This window comes from Ascidiella aspersa, chromosome 6, assembly GCF_963924565.1.
Source record: "Ascidiella aspersa chromosome 6, kaAscAspe10.2, whole genome shotgun sequence".
Taxonomy (NCBI): domain Eukaryota; kingdom Metazoa; phylum Chordata; class Ascidiacea; order Phlebobranchia; family Ascidiidae; genus Ascidiella; species Ascidiella aspersa.
In genome coordinates, this window is record NC_139452.1 from 18402623 (window position 1) to 18420590 (window position 17968).

Below are 17968 nucleotides of genomic sequence, written 5' to 3' on the forward strand. Positions count from 1 at the left end.
TACATTTGCAAAATCGAGAAATAAAGCTATTCCCAACATCATTTTACTTATGTTGAATTAACAATGCTGTAGCAACAATAAAAGTCTTTAAGGTCTGCTAGTAACTGGGTAAAATTATAAACATTTCTGCATTTATAACAGAAACAACCAACAATTAAAAACTACTGTAAATTGGAAAATAAAATACCCCAGAATTCGTAAATTAGTGCAATGATATTTTCGCCTGTATAGGCCCATGATTACCAACTAAACTATGTTTGAACTCCATTTTGACGCCATATATCACATAGTGCATTTGGTAGACAAAAACAGCTGTGTTAAGAGCGGCACAGCCCAAAAAGTTGAAGAACCCCTGCTCGAGAATATATATTTTGTATCTCAGGCGTATTCAAAAACAGACTTCTAAGTTGCAAACTAGTTTTTAGGGCCTCTATCCCCGATTTATAACCATGGACCAAACTTTGAACTTCTGGACATGGCTGATTGTTCCATATATGGAAAATGGATCGTGTACCGTACATGCCGGGCAAATAGCCTCTTCCTTATGGTACACATAATACAAAACAACGGCGCTGGTATAGAATCCTGCCACATTTTTGTCGGTGGGTTTATATCGCTAACATTATTTAGGTTAGGGTGCAAGTTGTTGTATTTATTTCTCTTTTGCAATATCAATTTTGTTATGTTACTCTGAAAAAAATGTGTTAGGATTGTAGACAAGTTCCGAAAGAAACTAAGGTGGGCTAAATAATTTTAAAATTGGGTAAGATTCAAACATAAAGGCAATTTCCATGGTTTTGCAGTAAAATTTGCCAGGTGTTGCACCCTAAGGTTGAAAATCACAACCTGGCATGAATTTGACGATCCTGAGATTTTCTAAATGTAATATATCCGGAGGTTATGCCACTACTAAGCTAAAATTCCCATACAAACCTTGTATCCAGCACACACACATTTTTGGCGAAAATATTATTATTCGTAAAGTTTACTGGGGTCAACTTACAGTAAATAGTAAATACCTCTCCTGTGCAAATTGATGGAACAGTTAATTTAACTTTCTGAAATTTTAGCCAACCTTACTACGGCCTTTGGAATTTCAAATTTGTTAATCAGCTTTCCAACTTTATCTAAAAAGGAGTAGTATAATTCTAGATTAGTGCTGTAAACTTGAGCAAAATGTTTTTTTGTAACTAGCTGGTTCACAGAAACAGTAAAAGGCCACTACCCACTAGGGCAGGGATGGCGAACCACTGACCCGCGGGTCACATAGTGACCCACCACTGCCTTCTCAGTGACCCACTTGAGGTTAAAAAAATGTTAACAAATATGTAAGTGAATAAACTTTTGTATTTGTAAATATGTCCAGTTTTAGACGTTTATGAATTCAGAAACATTTTAAACGTTTATGACTTCACAAACGTATTTATGACGTTTTGTGTTTAGTAGCCAGTTTATACCTCATTTAGCACTGAGCACAGTTAAAAATAGTTACTGGTGTTAACCTTTCAGGCAAGTCTAAATTAGATCATAGCATTCAGCTAATTTTTACTGTAAATTATTTTACAAGTAGTGAAACTGGTGGCAAGCAAGAAAATTTGAACCTGAAGTGAGTATTGGTGGCAGGTTGTTTTATGATGAGTGGACTAGTAAATTTGGTGTAATCAAACAGAAAGACAAAGCCTTATGTTATATTTGCAAAAAACTTATTATTGCACGTTTGTACAATATCAACCGTTATTTCGAGAGCAATCATGATAGTTTGTGCTCTATGAAAGAGAATGAAAAGTTTGAAGTGATTCAGAGAGTAGTAAAGCAACATAAACAGCAAACCAGTAGCTTTAAGAAGATCTTCAAGTCAACATCTTTGCTGCTTGTTTCCACGTGTCCCATACTATTGCTTTGCATCGAAAACCACTTTCTGACGGTGCTTACAAGCTTTTTAAATATGTTCAGAGATGCTATTTGAGGATTTTCCAAATAAAACTGATATTATCAAAAGAATTGATGAGCTAACTGTGGCAAGAAACACAGTAAAGGATAGAATAATTGCATTGAACGAAGATGTTACTGACCAGATGTTACTAGATTTAAGGAATGCAGGAATGTTCTCAATTTGTTTGGATGAGAGTACAGATGTTACCTCATCTTCCCGTTTAGCAGTTATCACAAGATTTCGAGCTGGAAATATAATAAAGAAGATCTCATTAAACTAATGACCTTATCTAAGAAAACAAGAGGTCAAGATGTAATGACTGAACTAAAGCAAGAATTTGCTAAGCTAGGGATAGACATGCAAAATATTGTATCGATAAAGAGTGATGGGGCGCCCAGCATGATTGGGAAACATATTGGATTTGTCCAGTTACTAAAACAAGAGTTAAAGCACAGCTTTGTTAAGTTTCACTGCATCATACATTAAGAAGCCCTTTGCGCTAAATCCCTGAAATTTCTTAAAAACGTTATAACTGTTGTAACAAAAATAGTGAACTATATTGCAGCTCATGCTCTTAATAAACGCCAGTTTGCAAATTTGTTAAACTGGTGTGATAGTGAATTTTCTGGATTACTGATGTACAATGATGTAAGGTGGTTGAGTTGTGGCAATGTATTAAGCTGATTTGTTGAGTTGTTGGAAGCAGTAACACTATTTTTAGCTGAAAAAAATCAAAATTATCCCGAATTAAGAGAAACTATGTGGTTGACCGATTTGCATTTCTTTGCTGATTTTACAGTGCATTACAATATTTTAAATACTAAATTGCAAGGTTGTGGAAACACTGCATTGTCGATGTTTGGGCATGTTAAAGCATTTGAAAAGAAACTCGCTGTATTTTCTGCAGACCTTGAACAAAGTAAGCTAAAATATTTTCCACAGCTACAGAAGCACTTTGCCAGCACCGATTTAGCTCACGACCAAACGAAAAGTGCCCTCAACAAGAATGTTTTGCTGACAAAACAGGCCAAAGATGTAATGTCAGAAAGATTTGCCCAGTTCCGAGAGCTAGATTCTACATTGCAGTTTATTCTTTCCCATAATACAATTCAATTTGAAAATCTTCAATTGTCGAAGTTTGAATGGCTTCGTCTGTCCAACTTGGAAATGGAAATGATAGACTGCAATTTGGAAAACAAAAATTATAGATTTGAATTACCACCTACAAAAAACTGAAGCACAAGCGGAATTGGATGGCAGCCGAGTTATTGCAATTGAACGCCGTGCGGAAAATATAATCCTTACGTGGACTTCCCCACCAAACTCGTTTGAAAACATGAAACGATTTGCGGTAGCTTTGTTAACAATTCTCGATTCCACATATTTGTGTGAGTCTTTGTTTTCACACACGAATTTCATAAAATCGAGTACCAGAAATCGTCTCACCTCAGATATAAGTGCTGCACGTGTTAAGTTGAAAACTACACATTACCGGCCTAGGATTACAAGACTTGCAGAGAAGATGCAGCAACAAGTTTCTCATTGATATCATTAAATCTGTTACCCACTTTGCTTTTTTTCAGGATTAAGATCTTGTCTATGCCCCATTCACTTTAAAAGGTTCGCCATCCCTGCACTAGGGGATGCCGATTGAAAAAAGGCTGACATTAAAACCATGATCCTAATCCATTTAAATTACCTGTTGGCCAGCCACCGGTAAATAGCCTACTCGGGAAGTGGTATTCGTCTATTAAATTAGTTATGGAGTTATGGAAAGTTTGGTATCGATGGAAAGGTTTGATGAATGTATTTTTGAAAATATGGGTTTAAACTAAGGCACTAAGCAAAATCTAATCATTTAGGCCAGATGTTGCTAGGATGAAAGTTTGCTAATTTAGGGAACAACTAGGGATGTTCAGAGCAGAATATGGAATTCTTAGATTCAAATTCAAATGAGGTTCGTATTCAATTCTGCCATTTATTTTGGGTAATTGAAACCAATATAATTTGATAAAAATAATTGCGCTAGTTATGAACAATAATATTTGACGTTTAAAACCCTTTTCCCCCAATAAAAGTTTAAATGTCACATATTTTGAAGTTTTAATATCACATATTTTCTTGTGCAACCCTAAGTTTTAGTTAAAATTTTGGATAAATCAATTTTTTTCTTTTAATTGCAAATATTCATTGAATAATTATATCAAAAATATTTTTTTATGTTATTTGTCAATCATAGACTATTTTTAGTATTGTAGTAAAACTTATTTTTGAAAAAATTTAACATAAATTTGTTTATTATAATGCCATTATAAAAAAAAACAGCATATTAAAAAAATTGTGTGCTGTACATACACCCAGGGTCATCGTCATTTATTAATTTTTATACATTAATTTTAAACTTCTTTTTTTGGCAGGTTAAATGACCCTTTCTTCTAAACTTAATTTGTTTGTTAGATATTTTTATATACTGTGGAAAAAAACTGTTGTTAAAAGGCAAGGCATAGAACTACGCAATGACGACGAAGCGTCAACTAGATGCTAGTGGAACTTCAGACCATGATGAACCTCAAGCCAAACGTACAAGTGCAATTTTACCAGCCTTTGCTTTGGGCTCAATATCGTCTTTGGTAACTCAACTTTTTTATATGAAACTAATATTTTTGACTTTGTCAAATCCAGTGCAGAAACTATTTAGCATGGATAGTTATATCCTTTGGGCCGAAAATATATTTTCGGTACATATCTTGTTTTCGCCGTTATACTTTTTTGGTTTGCTTGGTATGTTTCAGACCGATTTTTGTCTGGAGCTTTATAGAAAAAGTGTACATTGTCGAACTTTCAAATTTTCAGACATGACGTAGAATGGTATGTAGGTGCTCTGTAGAGGTTTATGAGGCTGCACCCTCAGGGGCGTTTGATTGGGGGACAAAATTCAATAATGTGATGTCATCGTTTTAGTTCGCTGTAGCTATCGACTCGCCAACTAGCAGTTGAAAAACTTCAATACAGAAGTCCATCCATAATCGCTTGCTTTGTTAAACTCGCGAAGTGACGAAGCCACCTGGCACCATGTTGTGTGTTTTATTGTCTCTTGGGAAATAAGCCGCGCACGCGACTTGCCTTTTAGAAAGAACCTTCTCTTCATATAAAAACTTATTGCTCTTACAACACAACATATTTTGCCCCCGCAAATTTAAATGCGAAATCTGGAGGCAGTGTACGCCTCTCTGTTAGCACCTGTTGTACCTGTTGCTCCAATCAACACCAGGCCTAAATAAGTAAAAATTGTACAAGGGCCGCAAAAAGCAAAATGCTAAATTTGAATGCATATTTAGCGACGACGTTAAGCGTCATAACATGGCTTCATACAAAATTAAATCTTTAAATACACTGCGTTTATTTAGTTTAAATTCGCAAAACTTACGATTTAATAGTTAACAATATTAGGCACATAAAAGTGTTTCGGCATATTTCTCGAAACAACAGATTCAAAGTATGTTTTTAGAGTGATTACACAGACCAAGGCATGGTAAAAATTTGCCAAGTGAAATCTGCAAAAGTATGGAAAACCATAGACGTTAAATTATTTTGAGAGAATGATTATATTTGCTTTTTAAAAATGTCACCTGGCTTAAATTTAATAACATGGCGATACGCATTATCTACGTAAATTCTATATGACGTTCGTGAACTATGTTGCCAGTTTGGATCATAAGGTAAAAAAGCCTGCAAATTTCTCGAAGGTAACCTTTCAGGCGTCAAGTGCCAGTTTGTCACTGTCTCTGGGAATGGGATATTTGTTTTGAAGCGGCAAAAAACAATAAATAAATGAATAAAATATTTTGATTGCAAAACGATTCTAAAATTAATTTTGCATAGTCTTTACCAAACCAACGTATAAGAAAATGAAACCCTGGCAACTACCCCTTCCCATCTAAAGCATAAGTTTTTCGGCCCATATCTGTTTTTGCTTGCAGAAACAAGTTGGGGAAACTATAGAACAGGCAACGTTTATACTAAACCACAAACCAAAGTCAAATAATAATATTTGAAAGCAATCCTAATAAGTAACGCTATTTATAAGAACGGTCCACAACCCCCTCCCACCTCCCCCCCAAAAAATTGAAAATATACACCAAACCAGGGGCGGGCAAATAAGCTAACGAATTTGTTATTACGCTGAAGTTGTGCCAAAATGTGCAATTTGAGCCGAATGTAAAAAAAGCCAACTAGACCTTGCGCAAAGCGCGAAAAAATTGGGACTATATTTGTATGAAAATGCAAACTTCAATTTTAATTTAATAATTTATTACAAAAAAATCGTGTTTTTAAAGCTTTAAGTTATCAATATGTTACTTGCGGTTAGGGATGTTCAAAGTAGAATCCCAAGGTATTCTAGAATAATATAATAGGTTTCGAATCTAGAATAACGAATCCTAGTATATTTTTATTAAATTATCTAACCTTGGTTTTGTTTGGGGAAGGGATTAATCTTAATCTAACCTACAGGTCCTACAATCACAGCAATAAATCGCCCAAACAATTTGCTAACATGTGCACATTATTATAAAAATATCTCTCATATGTTTAACATTCTTAACAACTGTCATTTTGAAGCAGTTCTGTAAACTGTATTATGTCAACTGTCCAGGTTGTTGACTAAACTTACATTTTTGCCAATAGTGGGTACAATGAAACACTGCACACAGAAGTCTTAAGCAATTCGGTCCTGTTTTTTAAAGCATTGTTGGGTTTTAGTGCTTCGGTTTTACTAACGTGATCTGTTATGCAGTCAAAGAATGTACTGCAAAGAATACAAAGTTACTATTGACATAACGAATTCTTGACAATTATGCTGTGCATAACTGCATAACCTCGCTGAATATTGGCCTAAAGTTGACCTTAAGTAACCCTATAGCGCATTTTGTAGACGGCCAGCACGTTTTACAACGTAATATTACTTTTGCAACGCATTTAGGGCAATTGCGAACTCCACACCAGACATTACACGTTAGTCGCTCGCCCAATAACGCTTGATTGACACTTAATTATTAGACGAACGTTATCGCGAGACGCGGTAATTGGTCGCCCGAAAAAACGCTGACACTGCACTACCAGGTTACATTTAAAGCAAGCACTATAAATTGGTCGCCGCAGCGACAGGCCAACTTACCACAAGCGTTACAATTAGGCGCAACAATCCGCGGTAAAACATTTAATTATATCGGTTCCAATTACCCGAAATAAACGGCAGAATTGGATTCGAATCTCATCTGGATTCGAATCCAAGGATTCAATATTCTACTTTGAACATCCCTACTTGCGGTACAACGGTCATATTGCTAAGACGATCTTAAATTTTATTTCATGAATACCTTTAATGGAAAGAGAATTTGAGTAAAAAAAAACATTTTTTATGATTACATTATACTCCGAATTTGCACCTGTTTAAAATATTTTTAGCAACTAATTTCTCCCTGGTAAATTAAAACTGTGCCTTTCAACAGTTAGCACTGGTCATCAGTGGTATTTCTAGGTCCCAGAAGAAGTACCTCAACAACATGAGTTTTTAGATTTGTGGGCCAGTCTGAAGACAACCTGGAATTATTAGCTTTTTCTTATTTTTTATGAAGAAAATTGCTAAGTTGCCTTTATTTCATCCTCATCATTACAAAAAACATTCATATCTCTCCCCTATGTTATGGGACAAGTCTAAAATACTTGCTCAAGTCTACCTCTGTGATCTGCACTTGTTTAGGTTCTGGACCACTTGTTATGTTTACTGAAAATGAAGTTTCTACTTTTTCTACTAGGTAAATTTATAGAAGTTAACATCTCAAGCTAATTGCTTCCTACTGTTAAGGCAAATTTTGATCAATTAACCTGAAGAGAATAACTTTAGAAGTTTCAATTTAATCTATTTTTCCTGTTTGAGCATAATATTACCTTCATGTGGTATTGATTTGGATCGCGATACACTTTGTTGAAAATATCGGGTATCGGTATCAGAATAAAAGTCCCTTTTCATGACTGATTGATTTCTTCAAATGTTTTTTTTTTCTTTTGGCTCTAATGTTACCTGGTATTCATTCATTTTGATGCATAGCTTTAAATTTTCTGAATAAAACTAAAAAGTTTGGTTATTTTACCCAAAGTACATGCCTATTAGTTGTCTACCTTAGTGTTTTTAGCTCATGGTCTACAAATAAGCCTCATTATGTAGCTTTGGTATTGGTACATATTGGCTAGGAATATTTAGTTTACTTAAAAATTACAAAATAAAATTATGGGGTAAAAAAAATTACATTGGGGTAATAAAAAACACTGTTGTTTTTTACCCCGTTACCATAGAATCATTCGGAGTAAAAAAAACAACAAAATATCTGAAAAACTAAAACAGCTAGGAAAGTAAGGTATTTTTTGTTTAATAGATCAATGTTATGACACAACACAGAATAAAGGCCATTGCCACAAACTTGGTTGTATAGGAATTACACAAACGTTTCTAATGGTCTTACAAACCTTTTTAAGATACGAATTTAACAACTGTTGTTTAAACCAGCATAACTTTACTCAGAGAAAAAAAATTAAAATGGTTGAGGGCTTATTGGTTAGTCCAAGAATGTATTTTTTACCTGAAAAAAAAATTATATATACTTTAGGTGTGATGACATTGTTTTTTTTACCCCAGCAAAAATTTTTTTTACCTCAAGTTACTATATTTCGTTCATATTTTAAAGACGGAATACTTTCAACACGCAATAAATATATAAATATCAGACTAAGCTTGTTAAACTTTTGTTGGAGAGAGTGCCACAGTGCAGAGGACTCCATTTGTCTGTAAAATTGAAAAAAATCATGTGGAACATATGAGAAAGACAGAAGAGTTTGCGCGAAGCGTGAAAATTTAGGCCAAAAATCAATTTTGTCGGGGTCTTGAATAGTTTTCACTTAGCCTATGAATTTTAAGGAAAATAAGCCTTGGGCCGGATTAAACTACTTCGCGGGCCGTATGTTGCCCAGGTCTGCACTAAACCCTGAAAATATACCCCCCCCGCAAAAAAAAATACATACAACAGCCACAGACCGATTTTTGTCCGAAGCTTTATAGAAAAAGTAGTCATCGTGGAACTTTCAAATTTTCAGAAATGACGGAAAATGTGTAGGTGTGCTGTAGAGGTTTTAGAGTCTGCACCTCAAAAGAGCCTTTGATTGGGGTACAAAAACCAATAGAAAAAAAGCTCACTAAAAAATAATGATTTATAAAGATCGATTAAAGTCACAGATAAAAACCCTAATCCTCAACATACCAGGATCACTCTCGCTTTCAGTGATCCAAATGTTTAAAGTCGACTTTAAAGGGAGCCATAAGAAATTATCCCAATTTCTGTCAACTTTAACACATTAGAAAGACAACGAAAAACACTGCGAAACGAAAACATCTAAAGTTAACAAATTAGAAGACACCGAAAAACACTGCGAAATGAAAACATCTACAGCACATCCACACGATTTATAGTATATACCGTTACATCATTCAGTTAGGGCGCTCAAAAAGTCTGTACCAACGTTATCCACACCCTTAATACATTTGTATTTAATACGATAATTTTGCAGGAATATTGCCTATCTTATAACGCGATCATTTGCAAATTTTGATCTTTCCAAATGTACCAATGGTTGATGGTCTGTCTGGAGAACAAAGCCAGCACCATGCAGGTTTTTTGTATGTGCAGTGAGAAACTGATGCGTTACCGTGGCTAACAACTCCAATGATTTTGGCGCCTGCTAACGCAAATAAACTTAAAGTTCCTTAGAACAGGATTTTATAAACTGTTATTTTATAAACAAATTGCAAACTTCCTAGCATTTTGTAGAGAAACCAGACATTTCAAACCCATTTTGCAGGTAATTGTGTCCCATGGGTTTACCAGCTTCGGCTAACTTTTTCTTTGCTAATGATCTTTGTCTGTTCGTGCTGAAAAAACTGAAAAGAAGTAATCCCGGAGAAGCCCCCAGTTGTCACGAACACAATAATGTGCCCGTTATAAAGTGCTTGACATCTGTAAGATGAACCAACTATAGAAGCGCTTAATGAAATACCCAGCTTTCCCCACGTTAAATAGATTTTTTAAGTGAAAAAGGACTAATGTATAGTTGTTTACTTGCTATGTAGATAAATTACACCTGCAATATGCGTGATATGATAAGTACAGACAAAAAACGTGATTGCGATGGAAGTTTTGCGTTTAATTGTTTTTCACTGGGATTTCGCGTAGATGAGTGACAGTGTTAGTGAGTGACCAGTCTGTATTAAATAGCATTTTGCCTAGATCTATGCTTGCAGCACCAAATTGTGTGCACATGTACAATCCTGTTTCTGCAAATCTGATGGAAATCTTACTGCATTTGAAATGTATTGGCATTTTGCAACTTCAATGCCACAAATTTGGCATCTGTCAACAAATTCCTTGCCTACTTTTTTTCCTGAATGAGTATTTCCTTTTTAATTTAATTTGCGCTTAACAGTCACCTTTTTAATTTGGTGCTTATAAGTCCATGTTATTTTTTAGAGCAAGATTACTTTTTGTAAAAACTGAAATAATTTCTATCATTTAAGAAAAATATGGTAATGCTTACAGAATTTTCATGCCTAATCCTATGCTTGTTGTTTCCATATAAACAGGACAATGACCTTCTAAGAAATCAATTATGTTAGACCCTATTTTTAATTTGTTATTACCAATTAAATGGTTATTTATCTGCCATAAAAAGTATGTCATAATGAAAAATAAAATGTCATGACTCATGACATACACCATTTAATATGTTGTTACTGCCAGGCATTGTTTCGATTGTAGAATTGTTCTTCCTGCAAATTTTATTATAGTACAAAAGTTTAGACATAGGCAAAACAATATATATACCAGACAAACAACCATGGACCACGTTTCTGAACCACGGCACAACTAAACAAGATAAAACTGTTAACCAGAAAAGGGGAGAAACAAGACTGAAGCTTTCTAAAGCCCGCTACTACACCGAAAATTATTTGCAGGTGCAAGAAAAGTCTCTTGCTGAATGTTTGTTGTGTTGTCATGTTCACATATTGCCCATTATTCCAGAAAGACCCGGTGATTGTAGTCTATCTCTCAAGTCACAATACTTGAACATTAGAAAGCTGCAGCCTTGTTCAATTAGCTATAAACAACAAGAATTGTCCCTATAACTGCATGCAGCATGCAAATCATACTCTGATTGTAAAAATCTAAAAAGGGATAAAAACTGACAGTTGAAATGAGAGCTAAACATAAACTAAACCAGAGGTTCCCAACGGGGGCGGTACCAGCCCCTTGTGGGCATTGGCGAGTTACAAGGGGGTGTTTTGGGTCTTTTTCTCATTTAGGGTGCTGAACTCACATGAGGGGGCGTAACATAAAAGTACGTTTTGCAAAATTTTATAAAAAGTTCACAAAAAAAAAATAGTAACAATATCATCTTTCTACGTCTGTTTTGTTTATGATTTGATGCTGTTCTTGACATAAATCAGCGCTTCTTTAGCGTTGTGCCGTGGAAGGCTGCCAAGTGCTTTGCGGACAAACGGAAAACGTTGGACATAATTTTTAATATTTTTTTTTTGCAGCAATGTTATAAAAACTAGCAAGAAATTTAAAAGAAATGCCAGTATACCCCCCAAAAACTCCCGCTTGCTTTGCTCCCCAGGTGCGCCCGGACTTATAAAGGTTACAAACACTGAACTAGATTAACTATTAAAGTTATCGCGTTTTCTCAAAGTAGTTTTATTACATTTTTCATTAGTAGTATGGATGACTACATGTGGACTCGAATTTTAAACCAAACAACTGTTTTTTTATCGCACTTTGCGCCAACGCTTTGTTACTGCCTCCTTGATTGTAATTAAACATGTTTTTAAGTACAAAAAAAATCCGAGGCATGCCTGATTCACAGTTGTTCTCACATTCAAATAACACAATTCTTAGTTAACATTTTTTGTGGCTCGCAGAGATCTTTCTAAGTTTGGTTGGTGCCCGTGACTAGAAAAGGTTGCCGACTCCTGATTTAAAGTCTTGGTGCAGAAAGTTGATTTTTTCCTTGTAATGACATAACCTTGTTAAATATGTATTTATATTAGGAATAAATCTTTTATGTTGAGCTAACAACAAAACTGGATTTCATTATGAAACACTATGTTGATTCGTCAGATATATTAATTGCAGTAGCGCGAAGTAGTTTGCACCAGTGTGTTTAGTTAGACCCTAACACAACTATGTTTGCTTGTAAATTATATGTTCTGTAACCTACATGCCTTAGTTTTTTAATAGGTACCTACGTCATTAATTTAGTTTACTGTAAAGCAACATGAAGGGGCCTATATGAAATATTATGGAGCAGGGGCACTAGTGTAAAAAAGGTTGGGAAACACTGAACTAAACTATTGACATTTAGTGCAGTGCTTTTCAACCCATGGGATGGTACGCACTTGTGCGGATGAAAAAAATTGTAATGCGTATGACAAACGTCGTGCGGATGAAAATGGTGCATGGTATTATTTTTTTATTATGTGTAATACAGTATTCAAATAACCTGGTGCGTTACAGGAACAGTAGTCTCGTATAGTGGTTCATTGCAGATTAGCTATCTATTTATATCGGTCAAAGCTTAGGCCCACGGTTTTAATACACAAACCCTTTCATTGTTATTTCACAAATAAAACTGAAGGTTTCAAACTTACTGCTTGGGGATGGAAATTGTAAAGGTTGAAAAGCACTAATTTAGTGTAACCTTGGAATGTTGTGGTTAGGTTTGCTATCCACTTTAATCAGTGAGCTTGTATTATGCTGTTTTCACAGTGTAAAATATCCCCTAAGAAAAAATACTAAATAAATCAAATGATTAGTGAGACCCTTTCGATTGTTCAGCAAAACAGGATTGGATAATGGATATGTTGGGCAGCTTGACTCGATGACTGCACTGTATTTTTGCTGTTAATGTGCTATTTTAGTTTTCTTTGTTTTTTCAATATTCTCAAGCTGCACAAAAAACTAAAATAAACTAAAATTGAAACATAAGTTTTTTACCACATGCAATGCATATTGTCAATTTCTAGTTATTGCGCAGGGGTATATTGTAAGCGATAATACAAAATAATTGGCCTTCAGTCAGAAGTTAAACATGATTTGTTACAGATTAATAAATTAGGACCTTCAGTAGGTTGGAAAACCACAACCAATTTGCTTGAGGACACTCACCAGCAGGCAAGTGGGTATGTAAATCAGGGAGCAAATTGCACTGGGATTGGCTTGCAATACAAAATCCCAAACCTGCACATATAAAAATTTTGAGTGCTAAAAATATAGAACAAACTTCAGAGTAAACAGTGCTCCTGAAAGTGACATGATTGACATTATTGCGATGAGGGATGTTGAAAGTAGAACCCTGGGTATTCTAGAATCATAGGTTTTGAATCTAGAATAACGAATCCAGAATATCGAATCCTAGTATATTTTTAATAATTATTGACCTTATATTTTTAGTGCAATATTTATAATATGTATAGCCTTTAGTGACAAAACAGCAATTAATCACAATCCTTTTTCTCACATATCTATATAGTAATCACAAAATTAAATTACAAATGATTTACATTCTAAACATCTGCCATTCAAAGCAGTTGTTTAAATTGTGATGCTTAACTACATGTAGAATAAAACAAGATTCTGAAAAAAAAAAAGAACCAGGTTGTTACCCCAACTTAATATTTTGCTCATATAGTTCAGTTCGTTTGATAAAGTATTATTGTGTTTTAGTTTTTCTTTACTACAAATGCGATCCGTTAATCAGCCTGTCAAATATTATGCTGCAAAGAATACAAAGTTTATATTCCCAATTAAACGTTACTATTATGTAACAGTTATGCTGTGCGTAACCTTGCTTAATATTGGCCTTAAGTTGAACTCAGTAAACCCATAGCGCATTTTGTCCAAGGCCACCACGTTATACCATTGTATGCTACTTTTGTTATCACATTTAGGGAATTGCAAAATCCCTGTATTGTCATTATAATTTAGTTGCTCGTCCAATAACACTTGATTGACAATTAATAATTGTTAGGCAATGATTATCGCAAAGTAATTGGTCGCTCGACAAAAAGAAAAAAAGCTGATGGCTGCACTACATTGCTAGACTTAAAGCAAGTACTATAAATGTGTCGCCACAGCTACAGGTCTTTATCCAAACTTGCCAGTTGCGTTGTACATTTAGGTATAACAATTTGCGGTAAAACATTAAATCATATTGGTTACAATTACCTGATATGAATGACAAAATTGGATAAGAATCCAGTTTGGATTTGAATCTAAGGATCTGATATTCTACTTAATTCATTCCAACTAGTGACATAATTTTTTCTACTTTATAACAGTGCGCCTGAAGTCACATGTTAGATATTCTTCCTATAATATTTTATCTTTGATACTTCATAAATAGACTACATTTTTTTGAATTTTAGGAAGAGATGGACATGAGAACATTGCAGTTTCAAAACAGAAAACTATGGGAGAGAATTGAATTTCGGCAACAAGCTGAGACAGAACTTATGGAACAAATTGAGACATTGCAAGCTAAGCAATCTGCTACTGAAGCTACATTGAGTCTTGTCAACAGATATTGGGACCAGGTGTGTTTATTATTGAAAATGATAAAACTAAATACTTGGCTTTCTCAAGACTAAATAACATATTTATTATTTAAGTTTCAAATGATAAATATTTTTCATAAAACAGGTCTTAAAAATATTTTCAATTTATAGCATTCTGGTGTTTCCAAGGTAGTTGCACTAGGGCCATTCCGTGTCAATCACACAGTCAAGAAATTCAACCTCTCCAATTTTCCTTAAATTTTACACACCTTCACTATCCTATTTAATGAACACCTGCAAAATTTGAGCGTAATTTGTTGAGAAATGCAAGAGTTATAAAGCTTTTAGTTTGGGGGGGTCTGCCGAGGGGGCACAATTTTTCTATTTTGTACCCTTTTTGACGCCCTATTACTGCTAAACTAAATAAGGTAACAACCCAATTTTTTTACAGGGGATAGTACTTCTACCAAATATTTAAAAAACAACATAGTTTACATAGTAACTCTGAAAGGTCAAAGGTCATAGACATCCAAAGTTGGCGTTTTCAAGCACTCGGCTAAAATTTGCCTTAATTTTAAAACCTCGCCAAGACCCCATTTTTTATTGGATTTGGGTAAAAATGGGTTGAAATGTTGTTTATAGGATTCTCTCTGAACTGCGAAAATTTTTATGAATTGCTAATGAAGCAATGGGTCTACAAAGCGAGAAAGGGGTCACACACTGATTTAATAAAGTCATCCAGGATCGAGGCTTTCATATGCTCAGTTGATTTTGTTCTATTAATATGAGCCTATTGCTTAAACTGGATTAACTGTTTATAACATTTAACAATATATTGTATTTCAACTAAAAAATGGACAACCTCTATTTTAGGGGTTCGCAAACTTTTGGTCTGCACACCCATTGGCTTAATTTAGCGAAACTCTTGGCAAATGTAATTATGTCAGCATCTATATCACAATCAAGTTTTATTTTCACAATTGAATTGTATAAAATTGAGTTGTAGTTTACTGCTAGGTTTAAACTCACTGCCAGTTCAGAAAATAAGGTTCTACATATCACAACAAATGAGAAAATAAGGTTTTACATAGCACAACAAATGTGGCAGCGCGCCTGGCGAGAAATGCATGAATTTTTTTTAAATTATACAGTAATCTGGCCAAAAAATAGAAAAATACTCCAGTTATCAAGTTGTTTATTACAGTAACAAGTATAACACTTGTGTTTTGTGAGGTAACAATTGTTAAAAACACAATTACAAATACATTTAAATTTTATTTTCATTTGTAATTTTTTCGCGTTTTTGTCCAAATTTGACACAGAATTTCTATCAGAAAACATTGAGAACCATGAAATGATTTTGCATGGCAGACTTGTCATATCTTAGCAGGGGCGTATCCAGAAATTCAAAAAGGGGGGGTTCAGAATTTTCAACTTAGGGAATTCCCCGTTGTTTTTTCGTCTGACATTAGTGACGTCATAAAATAGTGTCGGATATGACGTCATAAAACAGCTATGGTAATGACGTCATAAACAAGAAAAAATCATCCGAAACAGCCAATTAACGTCCAGCAAAAGCAAACATTTAGATGCAAAGCTAACACATGCGTTATCGACAATCCTGCCAGGCGCCAGCTGCGAAACCGCTTAATGTGCAATCGTTAACTTCTGGCGAAAAAGTAAACCAAGACCGTGAAATATGTGTGATTGATTTTGGTAGATCCATGTACAGGACTAGGCTAAATTACAAGCACGTCTTTCGCCACCTGCAATACTAAACGGAGATCGTTTTTCCCGGGTGTTTTTCGATTAGCGCGACATATAAAACTACTTGGAAGAAACTGTATAACTTTAATAATTAGTTCATCTAGTTCAGCGTTTGATAACCGTAAGTTGGGGCGCATCTGGCGAGCGAAGCGTTCGCAATTTTTTTTTTTTTTGGTATAACGGCATTTCTTTTTTTTTATTACATTGCCGAAAATTAAAAAATGTTAAAAAATATATGTCAAATATTTTTGAATACGTTTTCGATTTGTCCGCGACGCACTTGGCAGCTTTCCACGGCGCAACGGTAAAGAAGCGCTAATCTAGTTCAAAATGCAGCATCAAACCGTTAACAAACCGGACGTAGTAAGATCATTCGCGTAGTTAAAATAGTCAAAAAAGTATTTGAAATGAACCCGTGTATAGTTTGTCAAAGAGGCGACGGGCCCGATGAATTACAGTAGGTTGCCGACCCCAGTGTTACACCGACATCTCATATTAACGCAGACAAAAAACAGCGAGAAACATCAGGACCGTCTAAATCGACGTTTTCAGAGAGAAAAAAGCGGAAACCGCTTGGTTTATATTATTAATTGTCGAACACACACTTGCTGATTAGCCAACCCGAACGAATAACGAAAGGGTCGAAAGAGAAAACTATCTAGCATTTACGGTCCATCAAACAAAAGACGAAAACGGCGTTTTGCGTTTGATTTTGGTTTCGCATTAGCTTAAGACGCGTGACCCAATTTGTAACTATCGGGCATGGCGACTTATCACCCAAAAGTTTTGTACCTGCCGAACCCGGTCCTGGATTACACCACTTCTCATTACCAACAAAACGTAGCAGGTCTCGTAAACAGATTTTCCGATTTTGTATATTATGTTTAAAACAAGAGTTATATCTCCAGTAATTTCGTCAGAATTAGTTGGCTATACCGATATTCAACATTAAAGAGAGTTGTGCGAGAGGAGTTGACATTATTGAACGAGGATTTTTATATTTGTTTGGCGCATGTTCGGAAATATTACGTTTATTTGGCGATTTGAGTGACCAAACGTCCCAGCATATTAAATATTAGGAATTGGGACCCTAGACTAGACGAAGCACTGTGTTACACGGTGTTGAAATACGTTAACACTTGTCTATTTTAGCCTCATTAATTGGCTTGACGCATCTTTTATCACAGAAAGATTTTTTTAAACACAAATTACTCATCAGCTTAAGCTTTACCTACGTTAGCACGACCTGGTATTTCGTATTATCAGCGCCGTTTCCTTTTATAACTAGGTGCGAACGTACACTTTTGCAGATGGTACTTCTCCCCATCTAATTCAGGAAAGTTGCGCATACTGTTAGTGAACCTCGATTGTGCTACTAGCAGTGTATATTGCGCTAGCTTTAATATAGTGTTCACAGAAGTTGAGTACACAATAATTGCAAGCGAAACTTAATCGAATTCCAGGTCGTTTTGACGCCCTGCAAGAAATCTAGGGCGTCAAAAACCGCTCTGCACACCCACGTTCGGTGCCTATGCTTGCACCTAATCATTAAGTGTCAATCAAATGTTATTGGGAGAGCAGCTAATATGTAATGCCGGCCAGTCAGG

The 17968-nt window shown here is 35.1% G+C and overlaps 1 protein-coding gene across 1 annotated transcript in view; it reads left to right on the forward strand.

Annotated features, from left to right (window-relative positions):
* Positions 1 to 4356: 4356 nt before the first annotated feature.
* LOC146140600 (E3 ubiquitin-protein ligase BRE1A-like) overlaps positions 4357 to 17968 on the forward strand; it is a 45928-nt gene continuing 32316 nt past the window's right edge. Inside the window, exons 1-2 of the mRNA XM_083392024.1 lie at positions 4357 to 4563; positions 14466 to 14633. Of these exons, the coding sequence (XP_083248150.1) occupies positions 4450 to 4563; positions 14466 to 14633 (282 nt within the window). The 5' untranslated portion in view covers positions 4357 to 4449. The remainder of the gene's footprint in view (positions 4564 to 14465; positions 14634 to 17968) is intronic.